This window comes from Sphaerodactylus townsendi, linkage group LG03 (assembly GCF_021028975.2).
Source record: "Sphaerodactylus townsendi isolate TG3544 linkage group LG03, MPM_Stown_v2.3, whole genome shotgun sequence".
NCBI classification, from domain to species: Eukaryota; Metazoa; Chordata; class Lepidosauria; order Squamata; family Sphaerodactylidae; genus Sphaerodactylus; species Sphaerodactylus townsendi.
This window is the reverse complement of record NC_059427.1, coordinates 125,673,881-125,687,295: the sequence shown is the minus strand read 5'-3', so window position 1 is coordinate 125,687,295 and position 13,415 is coordinate 125,673,881. Positions and strand designations below refer to the sequence as shown.

The window sequence follows — 13,415 nt, the reverse complement described above, 5'->3', positions numbered from 1 at the left end:
GCTGGGCCCTTCTGAAACAGCAGGTTACCACTTTTAAACGGGATGAGAGAAAGACAATGCCAGACACAACCCTTGACTCCTATCTCTTTTTCCCACCCTCAGCAGCACACAGGTTAGAGGCACACCAATCACCTTCATGAGTTCATAGAATTCACTCGGGGACGAAAGCACCTTGACATGGGAACTGGCAATCCCAAACTCTGGAACCAAGTTTCTGATCCACTGAAACCTATGAGATCCCTCCGGGCAGAGGCAACAAGGTGGCGCTGTTAACTGAGGAACAGTAGGAGACAGCAGTGGAGCCAGCAGCAGCCATGATGACCTAACAGGAGAAAGAAGCGGGTAAGTTGCTTGAGTTGAAACAGCCTACAGACGTATGAGTAAAGGGGTCCAGCTGAAACTATTGCATTTATCGGAAGATTACATTCTGCATCTGCCTTTAACCTCCATTAGTCACAGCTATTGTCATTTTTGCCAGGAAGTGAAATGCCATATTGAAGGCGGAAAGCAGACCAGACCACTATGTCAATAACTTCCCTTCAAGGCTAAGGGGGAAGGGCTACTTGAAAAGTTATAACGGTGACCAGCATTGCGGAATATAACAAAATATAACAAATACAGCAGAAGTAAGCCACACCAGGCAGACATGCTTGGCAGACCAGTTCTCTGCCCAAGAGACTGACATAGGTAACTGTGGCTCTGCTTACTCCCAGTGCGTCTGGCCAAGCCTTGCCCTTATATTTTTTGGTAGACATTACAGGAAGGTTTTTTGCACTTTGACTAGAAAGGATGCCAGCCTCAGCTACAGCAGCGCTACAGTAAAAAAAAATCTTATCTTTTTCAGAACTCAATTAACTGAATCTAGTAATCCACTGCTGCAAGGATGCTCCCCACTTTTCTGCCACTTTTTCGGCTTGCAGTCATTTACAATCCCAGAAAAACCGATTCCGGAAGTTGTGGGGCCCATGTGGAATAAGAGCCACATTGCTGGTGAGCTGCAGTGAGGAGGGGAAAGGGGATAAAATGGTTCTCCTCTTTAACCCCAGTGGATTTCTACCAGTAGAAGAACCAGGCATTTTTGCTCCCTTCCACCTTGCTGTAACCCAACTGATCCACTTGACCCTCCATGTGGGTCCTACAAGCCCATCAATTTTCCCATAGTTGGATCTAGCTACTGAAAAGCAGGAAAGTGAGGATCTAGCTACTGAAAAGCAATAGACAGATCACTATATCCAGTTTCTAGGACCTGGCATTTTGGCAACCTGGAGTGACATTTTAGGAAGGGTACAAAAACAAAAGAGAACCGGGGGGGGGGGGGGATAATTCTAGCCAGTCATGGCAGATTTACACAATTTCACTTAAGCAATGCAAAAACTCCTCCCTCCCTCCCTCCCTCCCTCCCTCCCTCCACACACACACACACACACAGAATAAAAAGCTTATAAATTCTCCAGGGGTAGTCTTGTTAGTCTTGCAGCCAAAAAAAAATAATTCAAGATTTTGTGGCATACTAAAGACCAACACATTTTAATTCCAGGATAGGTCTTCACAGACTAGATTTAGAAAATATGCTGGTCTTTAACATTTCAAAAGATACCCGCTCATTTTAGATTGCTCACAAGCACCTCTCGCCATGCTGCTCCACAGCTGTCATCTGCCCTGACACACCCTATCATCACCTTACTGCAAAACTGTCTCCAGCGTGACCTTTACCAGAATGTTATGAGGAACTCTTGGTTATGAGGAACTACTGGTCCAAAGCTAGAATGATCACAGATTCCAGGAAGATGATTTCACTTATTTGCTTCGTGATAAGGCGTTGAATCTTCACAAGGTTTGCATGCATCCTTGCACAAAAAACCCCCCAGACAGTTTGCCACTGCATTTCCCAGAAAGCCCACCGGTTGGTCACCGCCTATTCATCACAATGGAAATCTGACTCAGAATGTGCAAGAATTCCTAGCAATTTTGTTTTTCAATGGTCTGCGGAGACTGGGCACTGCTTTGGCAATACTGAATTACAGTAACTCAGAGGGAAATTTCCCATTTTCCTTGCACCAGAAGGAGAACTTGAAGAAGTATTTATCGGATACTGTTTTCATTGGTCAACTAAAAAGCAGCAGAGAGGCATGATTCCACTAAGGCTGGATCAATATTGCTTTGTTATCTACCTATATAAAGAGAATACAAAGATACCTTTTGAAAATCGCGATAAGGGTCCATTGAAGGATATCAATATTTCCTACCCAATATTCTTGATGCACTGAGCAGACCTTCCTTCCCATATTTACATTTCATCAGACCATGTCTACATTTATAGGCATGTCTGCAGAAGCACAATTTACACTAACTTCTTCACGCATCATAAAACTGATGTACATTCTTTCTCAGTGCTTTCTAGCAGGGTCTTTTCATTGCACTGTCCCAAAGCGCTTTGTGAGCAAAAAGGTGGCATTGAGGCTACACTGAGGCCCAAGCCTGCTAAAGACACATCGGTGCCACTAGCCAACACGCTGATATTCCACCTCTGTAATATTTGCTACCTGCAGTTTCAGGGGAGTTTGGCTGCATATGAGGGCTGCATATGACATAAATGTGACTTAGTCTGGCTGGACCCAAGGGGGTGGAAGATGCCTTGGCTGGTGAGATTGGAAGTTGGGAGGGGGGTGGCCTTAGCTAGCTCCTGGGCCAAATCTGGCCCCCCGGCTGTATACTTGACACCCCTGAGTTAAACTTTACTAGTTCTGTAAATCAGGCCATGAAAATGTTACAAACAAAATGCAAGTTTCCCCAGGGGGCAAACAGGACCAATCAGGGGCATAATTTACATTGGGAAGAGGCATGGCTCACTTGGTACCACAGTCTTGATCCAAATGGGACCCCCATCATTATTCAGAATTATTTTTTTAAGGAATGAAAATTTGGTTTAGCCCAGTGGTTCTTAACCTTCCTAATGCCGCGACCCTTTAATACAGTTCCTCATGTTGTGGTGACTCCCAACCCTAACATTTATCCATTTTACAGATGGAGAACGCTGATGCACAGAGTCTTAGGTGACCCCGTGAAAGGGTCGTTTGACCCCCAAAGGGGTCGCAACCCCCAGGTTGAGAATCACTGGTTTAGCCCTTAGACACAATCAACCTTCTTTAAAAGACAATATACCCAATTGCACTGCAGGACCACAGGCATGACTCCAGAGAGCGCTCACTTACTTGATGCTCTGTTACCCTCTGTTATGCTGAGAGAAAGCCGCCAAGGATTGCCTTTGGCTGAGGACACAGATTATATTCCTTGAAAGAGATTATCACAAAGCTTCTCTAGATTTCAAACCTAATGCAATGAGTTGACTAACCTCCTTACACGGTTGTAAGAGATTACATACATGGGAGGCCTTAAGTTTTCCTTAGCAAAGAGCAGAGTATCACTCCACAGCAAGCTCTTTTAAGCTTCCCCAGCTTTCAAATGCCATTCATACGGTTTCATGGGAAGGCATTACTGCTTTTCAGGGAAACGGCATCTCTTACTCACACTTCTTTATTCATTATGAATGTGTGCTCATATCGTGATGTTCAAGGCTTCTGAAGAACTGTGACATTTTAAATACAACCACTACACCCGCATGAAGTAGCAGATGGAGTTTTGGACTAGGATTGTGGGAGATCAGGTCCAAATTTTCACTTCGGCCTCAGCAGCTCGCCAGCAGCCTTGGAACATCACATTCGCTCAACCTGTCTCACAATGTTGCTGTTGTGAAAAGATGGAAGAACAAAGAACAATGCCCTAAGCCACTGCAAGTCCCCATGCAAAGTAGACTATAAACAAATGCATAAAATAAATGTAGATGTAAGATCTCACAAATTATTTTCTAGTTAATGAACTCATAATAAAAATTGATCGAATAAAAATATTTCCGCCATAACTTAAATTGGAAAAAGCTACATAAAAATGCCACAGATACCTGCCAAGGCTATTATAACAAACCCAGTGGCACTGCATTCAGAAATCAGCTAGCAAACACCGCAGCATCACATTAGTAGACTGACAGTGCAATCCAGAACAGAGTAACTCCAGTCTAAGGGCATTGAAACCAGTGGGCTTAGACTGGAGTAACTATTCTGGATTGCACCGTAACTTACAATAGAACTCTTCAAGCTCACGCGAAAGCAATGTCACAGTTACCTAGAAGGGAAACTGAATGAACTGAATAGGGGTCTCAGTTTACTGAGTTTGAGGAATCTGCTATTTATAAATGTGGGGGTTTGGGGAATTTTATTTTTAAGGAAGTAGGGTCTTGACTAACACGATGACAAAGATAGATCAAAGACCACAATTCTTGTTAAACCTCAGCTACGCTACCAAAACTACAGGATATATATCATAGGGCTTTATCACCCACACAAGCCACAGCACAGCAGCCTCTGCCAATGACTCTTGATTCACTGGAATGCCTGAGTGTGTATTACTGTATTTCTGTGTTTGTTAAATGACCAAATCTGGGAAACTAGTTTTATTGCTAACACACTGATGCAACAAACTTAACAATAAAGGTTTGAGGGTAACTTCCTCAAACTACTGAGATACTAAAAAGACAAGGTGTGAACATGAGTCCTTGGACTCTTGCTTTCTCTGACATTAACTGAGTCATGCTTACTGGATGCTACAAACAGTCTGAATGTTCACCTTTCTGACTATTACCTTTCTGCTAAAAGAACCTGGGCGGTAGATCGCATCAAACAACCAGCTGCTTCCCTACCAAAAGCAAACCAAATTGAAATTGAAAGCAAACCAGATTTGTTATGTTAATGTTATGTTAAAATGTTAAAATGAGACAAAAGCCTAGAGCCAAACGACAGAACAAGAGGTATTATGCATTGCCCAACCCCAGCCCCACCCTAAAAAAAAACACAGGTTGAAACTTCATAGGTACTTCTGCAGGAATCTTTTAATTTCTGAAGATGTTGAATAATCAAATGCTGCTCTTCAACTCAAATTCAGCATATCCCACTAAAAGCTAAACACTGAAGTACCATACATACAGGTAAGCTAATTTAATTTCAAGATAGGTCCATCTCTGTACCCTTTGAACAACAGTAGGAGGTCAGGAAAACTTACCTGACATTCAAAACCATGCTTGGAATCAATAGAGCATGTCTACATAAACTGCTTAATTTGAATACTTTACCTCTGTTACAAAATAGGGCGTCAGCAATGGCACAACAATAGCAGAAAGAAAATCAAGTGATGCATATCCACCTACATGCTGAACAATTGAAAAACTGGAAGCTATGGCTCCTTTCATACAGCATATTTATAACGAGTCGCAATCATTATAAATGAATTCATTTTCCATTTATAAAAAGGGAAAGCGAGTTGATTTGCAATGGCTGCAACTCCTTATAAATATGCTGTGCGGAATGAACCTATGTCAAACAGGCAAACATATTTACCCTCCACAACCATGCTGCCAGGACATTTGGAAGGCATCAAAGGCTGCATTAGAAAAACAGATTGTGCACTTGTGTCGTACAGACTTCTAAACCTCCTGGGTCTCCTAAATTCTCACATCGCAGTGAACCAATGTTCCAGAAATTGATTCTTTATGGAAGTGATGCCTTGACAACAATCCAAACGTTTAGGGAAAGGCCAAGGGAAGAACTTTTGGAATGTACAACTTGTTGTTTATCATCTCTTTAGAATACATCTGTTAAAATTAAGATGTGTTTTGAATACAGTAAAGTTTTACAGCGCACAGATGAGCTGGCACGAAGGGAAAAAGTCAGAACATCTGCTGAATGCAACATACTTCCTGGAACACCAGAAGCAAATTGTTTTTCCCAGATAATACAAGATTCGCTATCACCAAATACAGTTTAGAAGCTTTCTTTTTTCAACATCACAAAAAGGGAACTTTGCCATTATGTGCATTTTACACAGCACAAAGTGTTTTGCATAACTTTTGTTTTTCAAACAAAAAACCCAAAACAAATTAAGCTGCTGTTCCTGTTTTGCAGCTGCAACTGAAATCAATATACAGCCGCTTGCAAATTCATGGCTAAGTTTGTACTGTACCTAAAATTTGCCAAGTTGCAAAACTGTCAGCTCTCCAGGCCAACATCCTGCTGAGAAAGGTTTGCCTGAACCATGAAGCATTAAGCATCACTCCAATTATTTTTGCTCACAGAAAACAGATAAGGAAGCCCTGTGGCATTTGATGCTCTGATGAGATAGATGTCCTTTGACAATCTACCTCTACAACGAGCAGACAACCAAATACTTTGCTTGGTATGAGTGGATTAAAAGCCGCTCATTTTATATGAAAAGGTCAGAATTTGTAGAAAATGGTTCTTCTTTACCCTGACACCAGAGCAACATGCCATTGTCAGCATAAAAAGATTTATAGGGAAAAAATAGTAATGCTTGAATTGTCAGATGTTATAGCTCTGAATCAACAAACTAGATTTGGGGAAACCAGGCATGCACCCTACTGATTACAAATACCTTCACATGAGAGTGCCCGTTTGCATTTGCTGTGATTGCAGTTACAAGTTTCAAATAATCTTTTAATCCTTCTGTTCGCTATTTTTATGGATGCATTTAGATTTTTCATATATTTGAAGAAGTAGACTTTAGCCCATTAAAGAGTACACTACAATACATCAGTCAGTCTTTAAGGTTTCACAAAACTTTTGGGTTTTTCTGCAACAGACATGCATAGCTATTCCACTAGAATTCATATCAGACAGCACCTGAGACGCTGGTAAATTGGCTTGGGCAGATGTAAATATGTGGGGAAACGCTAGAAAAACTTGGAGGGGGGGGGACCACACAATTTCCCCAAGAACTTTTTCTTCAGTTTTTCCAGTGGAAAAATTGGGAACTTTGGGGAGCACTGACAATATCTCCTGTGAAGGGGAGGGGCGGTATATAGTTAATTAAAATATCTTCTCTTTCTGAGTGAGTGAAATTATTTTAAAACATATTTTTGCTCAATTAATGTGTAATGTGCAATGTTGTATGTAAGACGAAACACAGCATTCAAGAATTCATGTGTGCACTGTAGATTTAAACAATATTTATTGTTCAGATGTGACTGGTGCTTGACTCTGCAATTCAACTACAGAAGATATGATTTTCACCTCATCTGTTTGAGCCTGAAGTGTTGCTAAGTGATATCCCAATACGTGAACTTCATGGCACGCAGCCTGATGTCGCAAAATGGGGCCTGGGAGATTTAATACTTCCACAATATGGCCCACTTAGTTACAGTCAAGAGTGATTTTGGTCCATACAACTGAGTTTTGTAGCTTAGTTTAAAGGAAAATGCCCTTGAGAATTTGTTCCCCTTCTGTTCCTGCAGCCCTGAAAGACAAGAGAGTCGGGTCTTGCAGGACTATTACAGGACTTCATGTTGCAAAGCATTCTTGGCAATAATGCTCCACCAAGAAGGAACTCTACCAAGATAAGAATTCTCTATCTTTCCATCAACGAGAGAGCAGTTGATTTTCACACTGGTGCTGTTCACTGAGGTCCGGTGCTGTTCATTGGCTCATGGCCAAATTAGATTTCTTAGCTTGCTTCTCCCTTTAATACTCAGCAGATAGTGGTAGTATCTTAAAGACTCCCATTATAGTGGGAGGGAAGAATTCTGTCAGAGATATATGTTAATTATTATTTATGGCACTTATTAAGTCTGGTGACCAACCTTTCTCAAGCAATCACATAGTGAAAAGAGTATAACACTAATCTAGGGTGCACAGGTCAGACAACATTGATTCCAGGAACCTAAGGGGAGAGATTACTTTTTCCAGAAAAGAGGAAAAGACTCAAGATAAGCAAAAGAGACAAAACCTTCCATAAACAGCACTGCTTTAGCTGCTATTTAGCATTTTTAATACAGATAAATGTTCTGTTAAGGGTTGATATACCATTCAGTTGAATATTGTCAAATGAAACATACATTTTAAATTTCATTAGTTACACCCTTTAGTAAAGACAAGAGCAAGGGCTGCTTGCCTCTAAGTCCTACAGCTTTCAGGAGCAGATCTAGCAGCAAAACATTTTTACTGGACACCAGCTGTTATTGCAAGCATAGCCAAACAGAAAGAACTGGATGGCTGCTTGGTTCACACAGCTGCCTTAAAAATGATTAGTAAAGGTTATTTTATTTTCACTTTGATTTCATTTTTTCCAAAGCTGAAATTCTAGGTTGACTCTAGAGAACCAAAATAAAACCCAAAGAAAAAACCATCAAGTGAACTGTCTGCATTTATAGAAAGTTTATTTAACATAATTAAAAATACAATTATTTCTCTTTTGAAGGTTGATTTCATTATTTGACACCAAATTAATTTGTTTCAATAAATACTATAAATATCACACCTGGGATTATTCAAATATCGATGCCATTTTATTACACTTAGCGCTTTAAAAATATTTCACTGGTCAAGTGACTACTTTTTTGACTGGTCAAATGGCCAATATCCCTATTTTTAAATTTTTTATATCATACTTGAGCAAAAATGGATTTGAGAAAAGGAAATTAAAAGAGATCCTTGATTATCATTGCAAATGTATAGCATAAATTAAACCAAGATTATTATGCTGAAAGATTGTTGCTAAAGCTAAAGAACAACTTGAGCAGATAGCCCTCTTGAGCAGGTTCTAGAAAAGTGGGATATTTGTAACTAAATTCAATCTATAAAATCAGCTTAGATCAGAGGCGGAGTGCTGACCGGGACATGTGGGCACACGCCATCTGGTCATGTGGGGGGGCAAAGAATCCCCTTCCCTTGGGCCTGCCCCATCAGGCTGCTCCTTCGGCTGGCGGGACTGAGGGGTGGGACTGAGGGGCACCTGACGGCGGCCCAGCCAGGCTAAGGTAAGAGGGGCATGGGAAGGGGGCGTGGGGGAGGCGGCCGGAGCTGGTGTTGCCCTGGGTGCCATTTTCCCTTCCTACACCTCTGGCTTAGATATGTACTATCTATGGACTTTTCCTATTTCATTTAGAAATACAGCGCACAGAAATAAATGTAGCACTGCTATGGCCTCTAACACCCAACTATTATTTGCACTTTACATGAAGCTTCAGAAGTTTCCTTGAGGCTCACAGGCTGCTTATTATTTAGCATTAGGCCTAGGATCATGGTAAAAGTTCTTAGGATAAATCATTCTTAGTTTTGGGGGTAGTTGCCAGCAATATGTTGAAGATAACCAGCAATATATATCCCTATCCAAATCACCTGGTGATGGAGGCCCTGAATCCCTGGCTGGCTGCTGTGATTAACAGTGAACAAACTGAAACTAAACACTGAAAAGACATAGGGAATAATGCTACCTCGAAGAGTAGAGGTCTTGAACAACATTGTTCTCTCCAATTTTGATGGAAAGTCTTGCTGACTTGGGGTTATACTGACCTCCTATTCAGCCAAGCTGATCCCTTACATTGATATGGCTGATCTGGGCACCCACATTCACACGACTGTAACAATGAGACTACACTCTTTTTCACAAAAAGACAGCAAACTTGTATATTAATCCGCCATTTTGTGGACCTTCATTCTAGTAGAATGCTATACAAAGTTACTGTCATCTTTTTGTGGAAATGAGAATAGACTCCTGTAATGTATATAGCCTTCCTTTGAAATCATTTCAGAAACTCCAACTTGTGCAGATTGCCATGACTGAACTAATATTGGGAGCCTGATGGAGCACACATATTGCTTCTATTCTGCAGACACTCCATTGGCTGACCATTCATTACTAAAAGAAGAAGAGTTTGGATTTATACCCCCCCCTTTCTCTCCTGTAAGGAGACTCAAAGGGGCTTAAAATCTCCTTTCCCTTTCCCCCCCCCCCCCAACAAACACACTGTGAGGTGCGTGGGGCTGACAGAGCTCCAAAGAGCTGTGACTCACCCAAGGTCACCCAGCTGGCATCTGTTGGAGTGCACAGGCTAATCTAATTTACCAGATAAGCCTCCACAGCTCAAATGGCAGAGCAGGGAATCAAACCCTGTTCTCCAGATTAGAGTGCACCTGCTCTTAATCACTTCGCCACTGCTACTCCTGAACCACTAGGCTCAATTTAAGATACTGGCTACCATATACAAAGTCTGTCATGCCCTTATTTGCTCTTATCTATAAGATCACCACTCCCCCTACACTCTGCTGCAACAGATTTGCTCATGCCAGCAGGAGTTTCTGCAGGTGCCACCTACAAACGGGCAAAATCAACCACTGCTCATATACATTTTTAATGTTTTATTTATTTATTTATTTATTCATCCATTCATACCACACCTATATACAGGATCTCCAAGCAGCCACAGCATTGAAACATCCCGTTACATAAATACATCCATTAAAAACACAGAATGCAAAAGTGAAAAACTCAGTGCTAACCCTCACCCTCCTCCCCACCAACCAGCAGCATGATTATAGAGGTGGCACACAGGGAGATTAGCCAAATGCCTGGGTGAAGAGGAAAGTCTTTGCCAGGAGCCAAAACCCATGTTAAGGTGGCTTGCATCTTATGGAATCGCCTGCCTGAGAAGGTCAGAGGTCTTCCATTCTCCTGGTTTTCCCCAAACTATGCAGAAGTGAATTATTCAACATGGATTTTCTGCATAGGTAATACTACTGAACTGTACAAAATGATTCACAAATGTCCTTGGATAAATTATTAGGGACTGTGGTCTATACTGTTTGGTACAGCCTATTATAAGTAGGATCCTATTATGCAATTTCTGTACTGTTTAATGTATCAATAATGATTTATGCCATGCTTCATTTCTTTCTGGTTGGTTCCAGATTTATATAGTCATAATGTGTTGCTTATAGAATATCCCATTTTGTTGACTGTACTTACTATGTGTAATCTGCATTGAGTCTCTGTGAGAAAAGCAAACTGTAATGTAATTTTTATAAAACATTAAACTGCTCAAGATTTATTTTTTCAGTCATTTGTATGCATCTACATTTTTAAAAACAAAAATAGTATGTACTCCACCAGACAGCTACAGAACCCAACAGGGTCGTCTAAATAGCCACTACAGAGGATCTCCCCCCTCCCAAACCTGCTCTACTAGCAACAAAAGCAATGCTAAAATTCTTGTTTGCTTTCCCTATAGCTGAGGTCCTAATATACCAAGAATGAACAAAGCAAACACAGGATTCTATGACAGGAAAGTCAGATGTAAACAAAGCTACATGCAAACCCATTACATCCCATTTTGAAGTGCAGTCAAAAACTACTGCCAAGAAGTTCCAGTTTTAGTATTATGTACAGCCAAAAACCCACTCTACCATGTGCCTTCAAAGAAATACCAGCCAGAGCAAATGCAGAGTGCCCTGTGCGTACTGGCACATATAAACATTGAACTGCAATGCACTTATGCATAAAGTTAACATACTGTAGTTGCAATAATAGCAAATTACAAATATTTATACTGCATATACAAACAACAATAATTCATTGTGCATATAGAGACAATGACTTACACAATTACATAGTTCAGAAAGCAGGTACGGTAGAAGAAGGTCTTGTTAACTGAAGAAAACCACCTGCACCAATTACAATACTACAGACAATTATACAATGCAAAGTTGTGTGAATATACAATGAGGAAGAAAAGTCTGCCTTCAGGAGAAAGCAATTAAAAGTGCGGCAAATCCGTTTCCCTGCTTCTGAGCTTCTTCAAGACTTGCATGTCACAGTTGAGATAAAATGTGGTATTCAGTTCACCCCAATGTTCATAACACAACAATCAGAAAAACTCACAGTCGTCTCCGTCTGACATGTTGACACGTGTACTGGAATTAACCTGTGTACCTTTTTGTATAGTGCCCAAAAAAATATCGGCACATCACATCTTTAAACACTTGTGTTTAAAGCATTCTAATCTAATCAGCTTTCCAAGGAAGATATTATCCATCCTTTTTCACATCTGCCGTATTAAATACCAACGTAGGCGCAGTAACTGTATCTATAACACAGAACGTAACGGGAGATGTCAGGGAGAAACCTGACTCGGGTGAGGAAAGGCAAAGTTTCCTATGTGGTGGGGAGCGCAGAAACTACGGGACGACGAGCGTGCACTAGTGTGATCGCTCGCATAAAAAAAAAATTAGGGATGCATTCATCTATCTATACACGCAGTCACACACACGAACAGGCCACCCCGTGCACACCCATGAGAGGAGAGCCGACCCTCTCTGCCTTTCCCTCAATCTTCCTCCCCGCGACACTTTTGTAAATCCCATCTAGCACGTCGTCCCCCAAGCTGAGGCATAGCGATGAGCGCGCAAGCTCCCCTGGACAGCCTAAATACACGGGGGAAACGGGACAGCCGCAGAAGAAATAAGCTCCGTGTCACCTGCGTGAGCGGCGGTCGCGGCCCCGAGTCAATCGATCTGACAGTCTGCCCAGCAGCGCGGTCAAGGAAGGCCTCCCCCGGGGCAACAAATCTAACAGCCGCCTCCATAGCACAGGCGCCTCGGCCACTACCGCCGCCGCCATGGAAACCCAGCTACTTCCGCTTCCGCGTGACGCAGCCTCAGACGTTCCGCCACTTCCTTTCCCCCCGAGATGCAATATCGCCACTTCCGGTGTCTGAAAATGGTGGCGCGGATAGAGTTTGCAGAGAATACAAGCTCCTTACAAAGATCGCAGTACCTAAAATATTATTATTTAGGGATGCAGTTCCAGAAGTAATATTTTAAATATAATTGCATTAAAGCGCTTTCGGTTTTGGAACACGAGTTCCGTGTAATGCGAGGACGGACTGTGCACGTATTTGCCGTTTCGCTTGAATGGGACTCACTACGTATTTTCCAAATCAGCAAAGCTTCAGTATTTACTGCTATATCCCGACAGAACTGAAGTACCGAAGCTGAACGTGCATGGAAATGTGCGTGTGACCCGTTCGGATAAAGGAGCAACGCGTATGAGGGGGCTCGCGCATATAATCCCTGTAATACATAATTGGAGTGCCAAAATCAAATGACCAGAACATGATTTGCATTTCCTAGTTTGTAGTGTAGTTTGTAAGACAGTATGGTGCAGTGGCTACAGCGTTGGATTAACATCTGTGAGGCGCAGGTTCGAATCCCCACTCTTCAGTGGAAGTTTGCTGGATGACCTTGGGCCAGGCACAAATCAGCCAAATCTACGTTACAAGGCTCTGAAACTATAATGCAGAGACGAGAATGTTTTAAGACACTTTGGGTCCCTGTTGGGGAGGAAAGTGTCTATAAACGAAGTAAATAGTATAGTTTTCCTGCTGCTCAAAGTTTATTTGTAAAGTAAATGGAGAGGTATGATGATCTTAAATTCATAAAGACTGTTCTCTGTGCAGTCATCGCCATAGTAAATTAAACCCTGCCACCTGCTTACATGGCTAATTTCTTCACATTAGT

At 41.7% G+C, this 13,415-nt stretch overlaps 1 protein-coding gene across 1 annotated transcript in view; it reads right to left on the bottom strand.

Moving 5' to 3' along the window:
- The window catches only part of PGS1 (phosphatidylglycerophosphate synthase 1), a 38,873-nt gene extending 26,350 nt beyond the window's left edge, over positions 1–12,523 (bottom strand). The window contains exons 1-2 of the mRNA XM_048489795.1: positions 12,374–12,523; positions 133–322 (exon numbers count right to left, since the gene is read on the bottom strand). Of these exons, the coding sequence (XP_048345752.1) occupies positions 133–322; positions 12,374–12,516 (333 nt within the window). The 5' untranslated portion in view covers positions 12,517–12,523. The remainder of the gene's footprint in view (positions 1–132; positions 323–12,373) is intronic.
- Between the last annotated feature and the right edge of the window lie 892 nt (positions 12,524–13,415).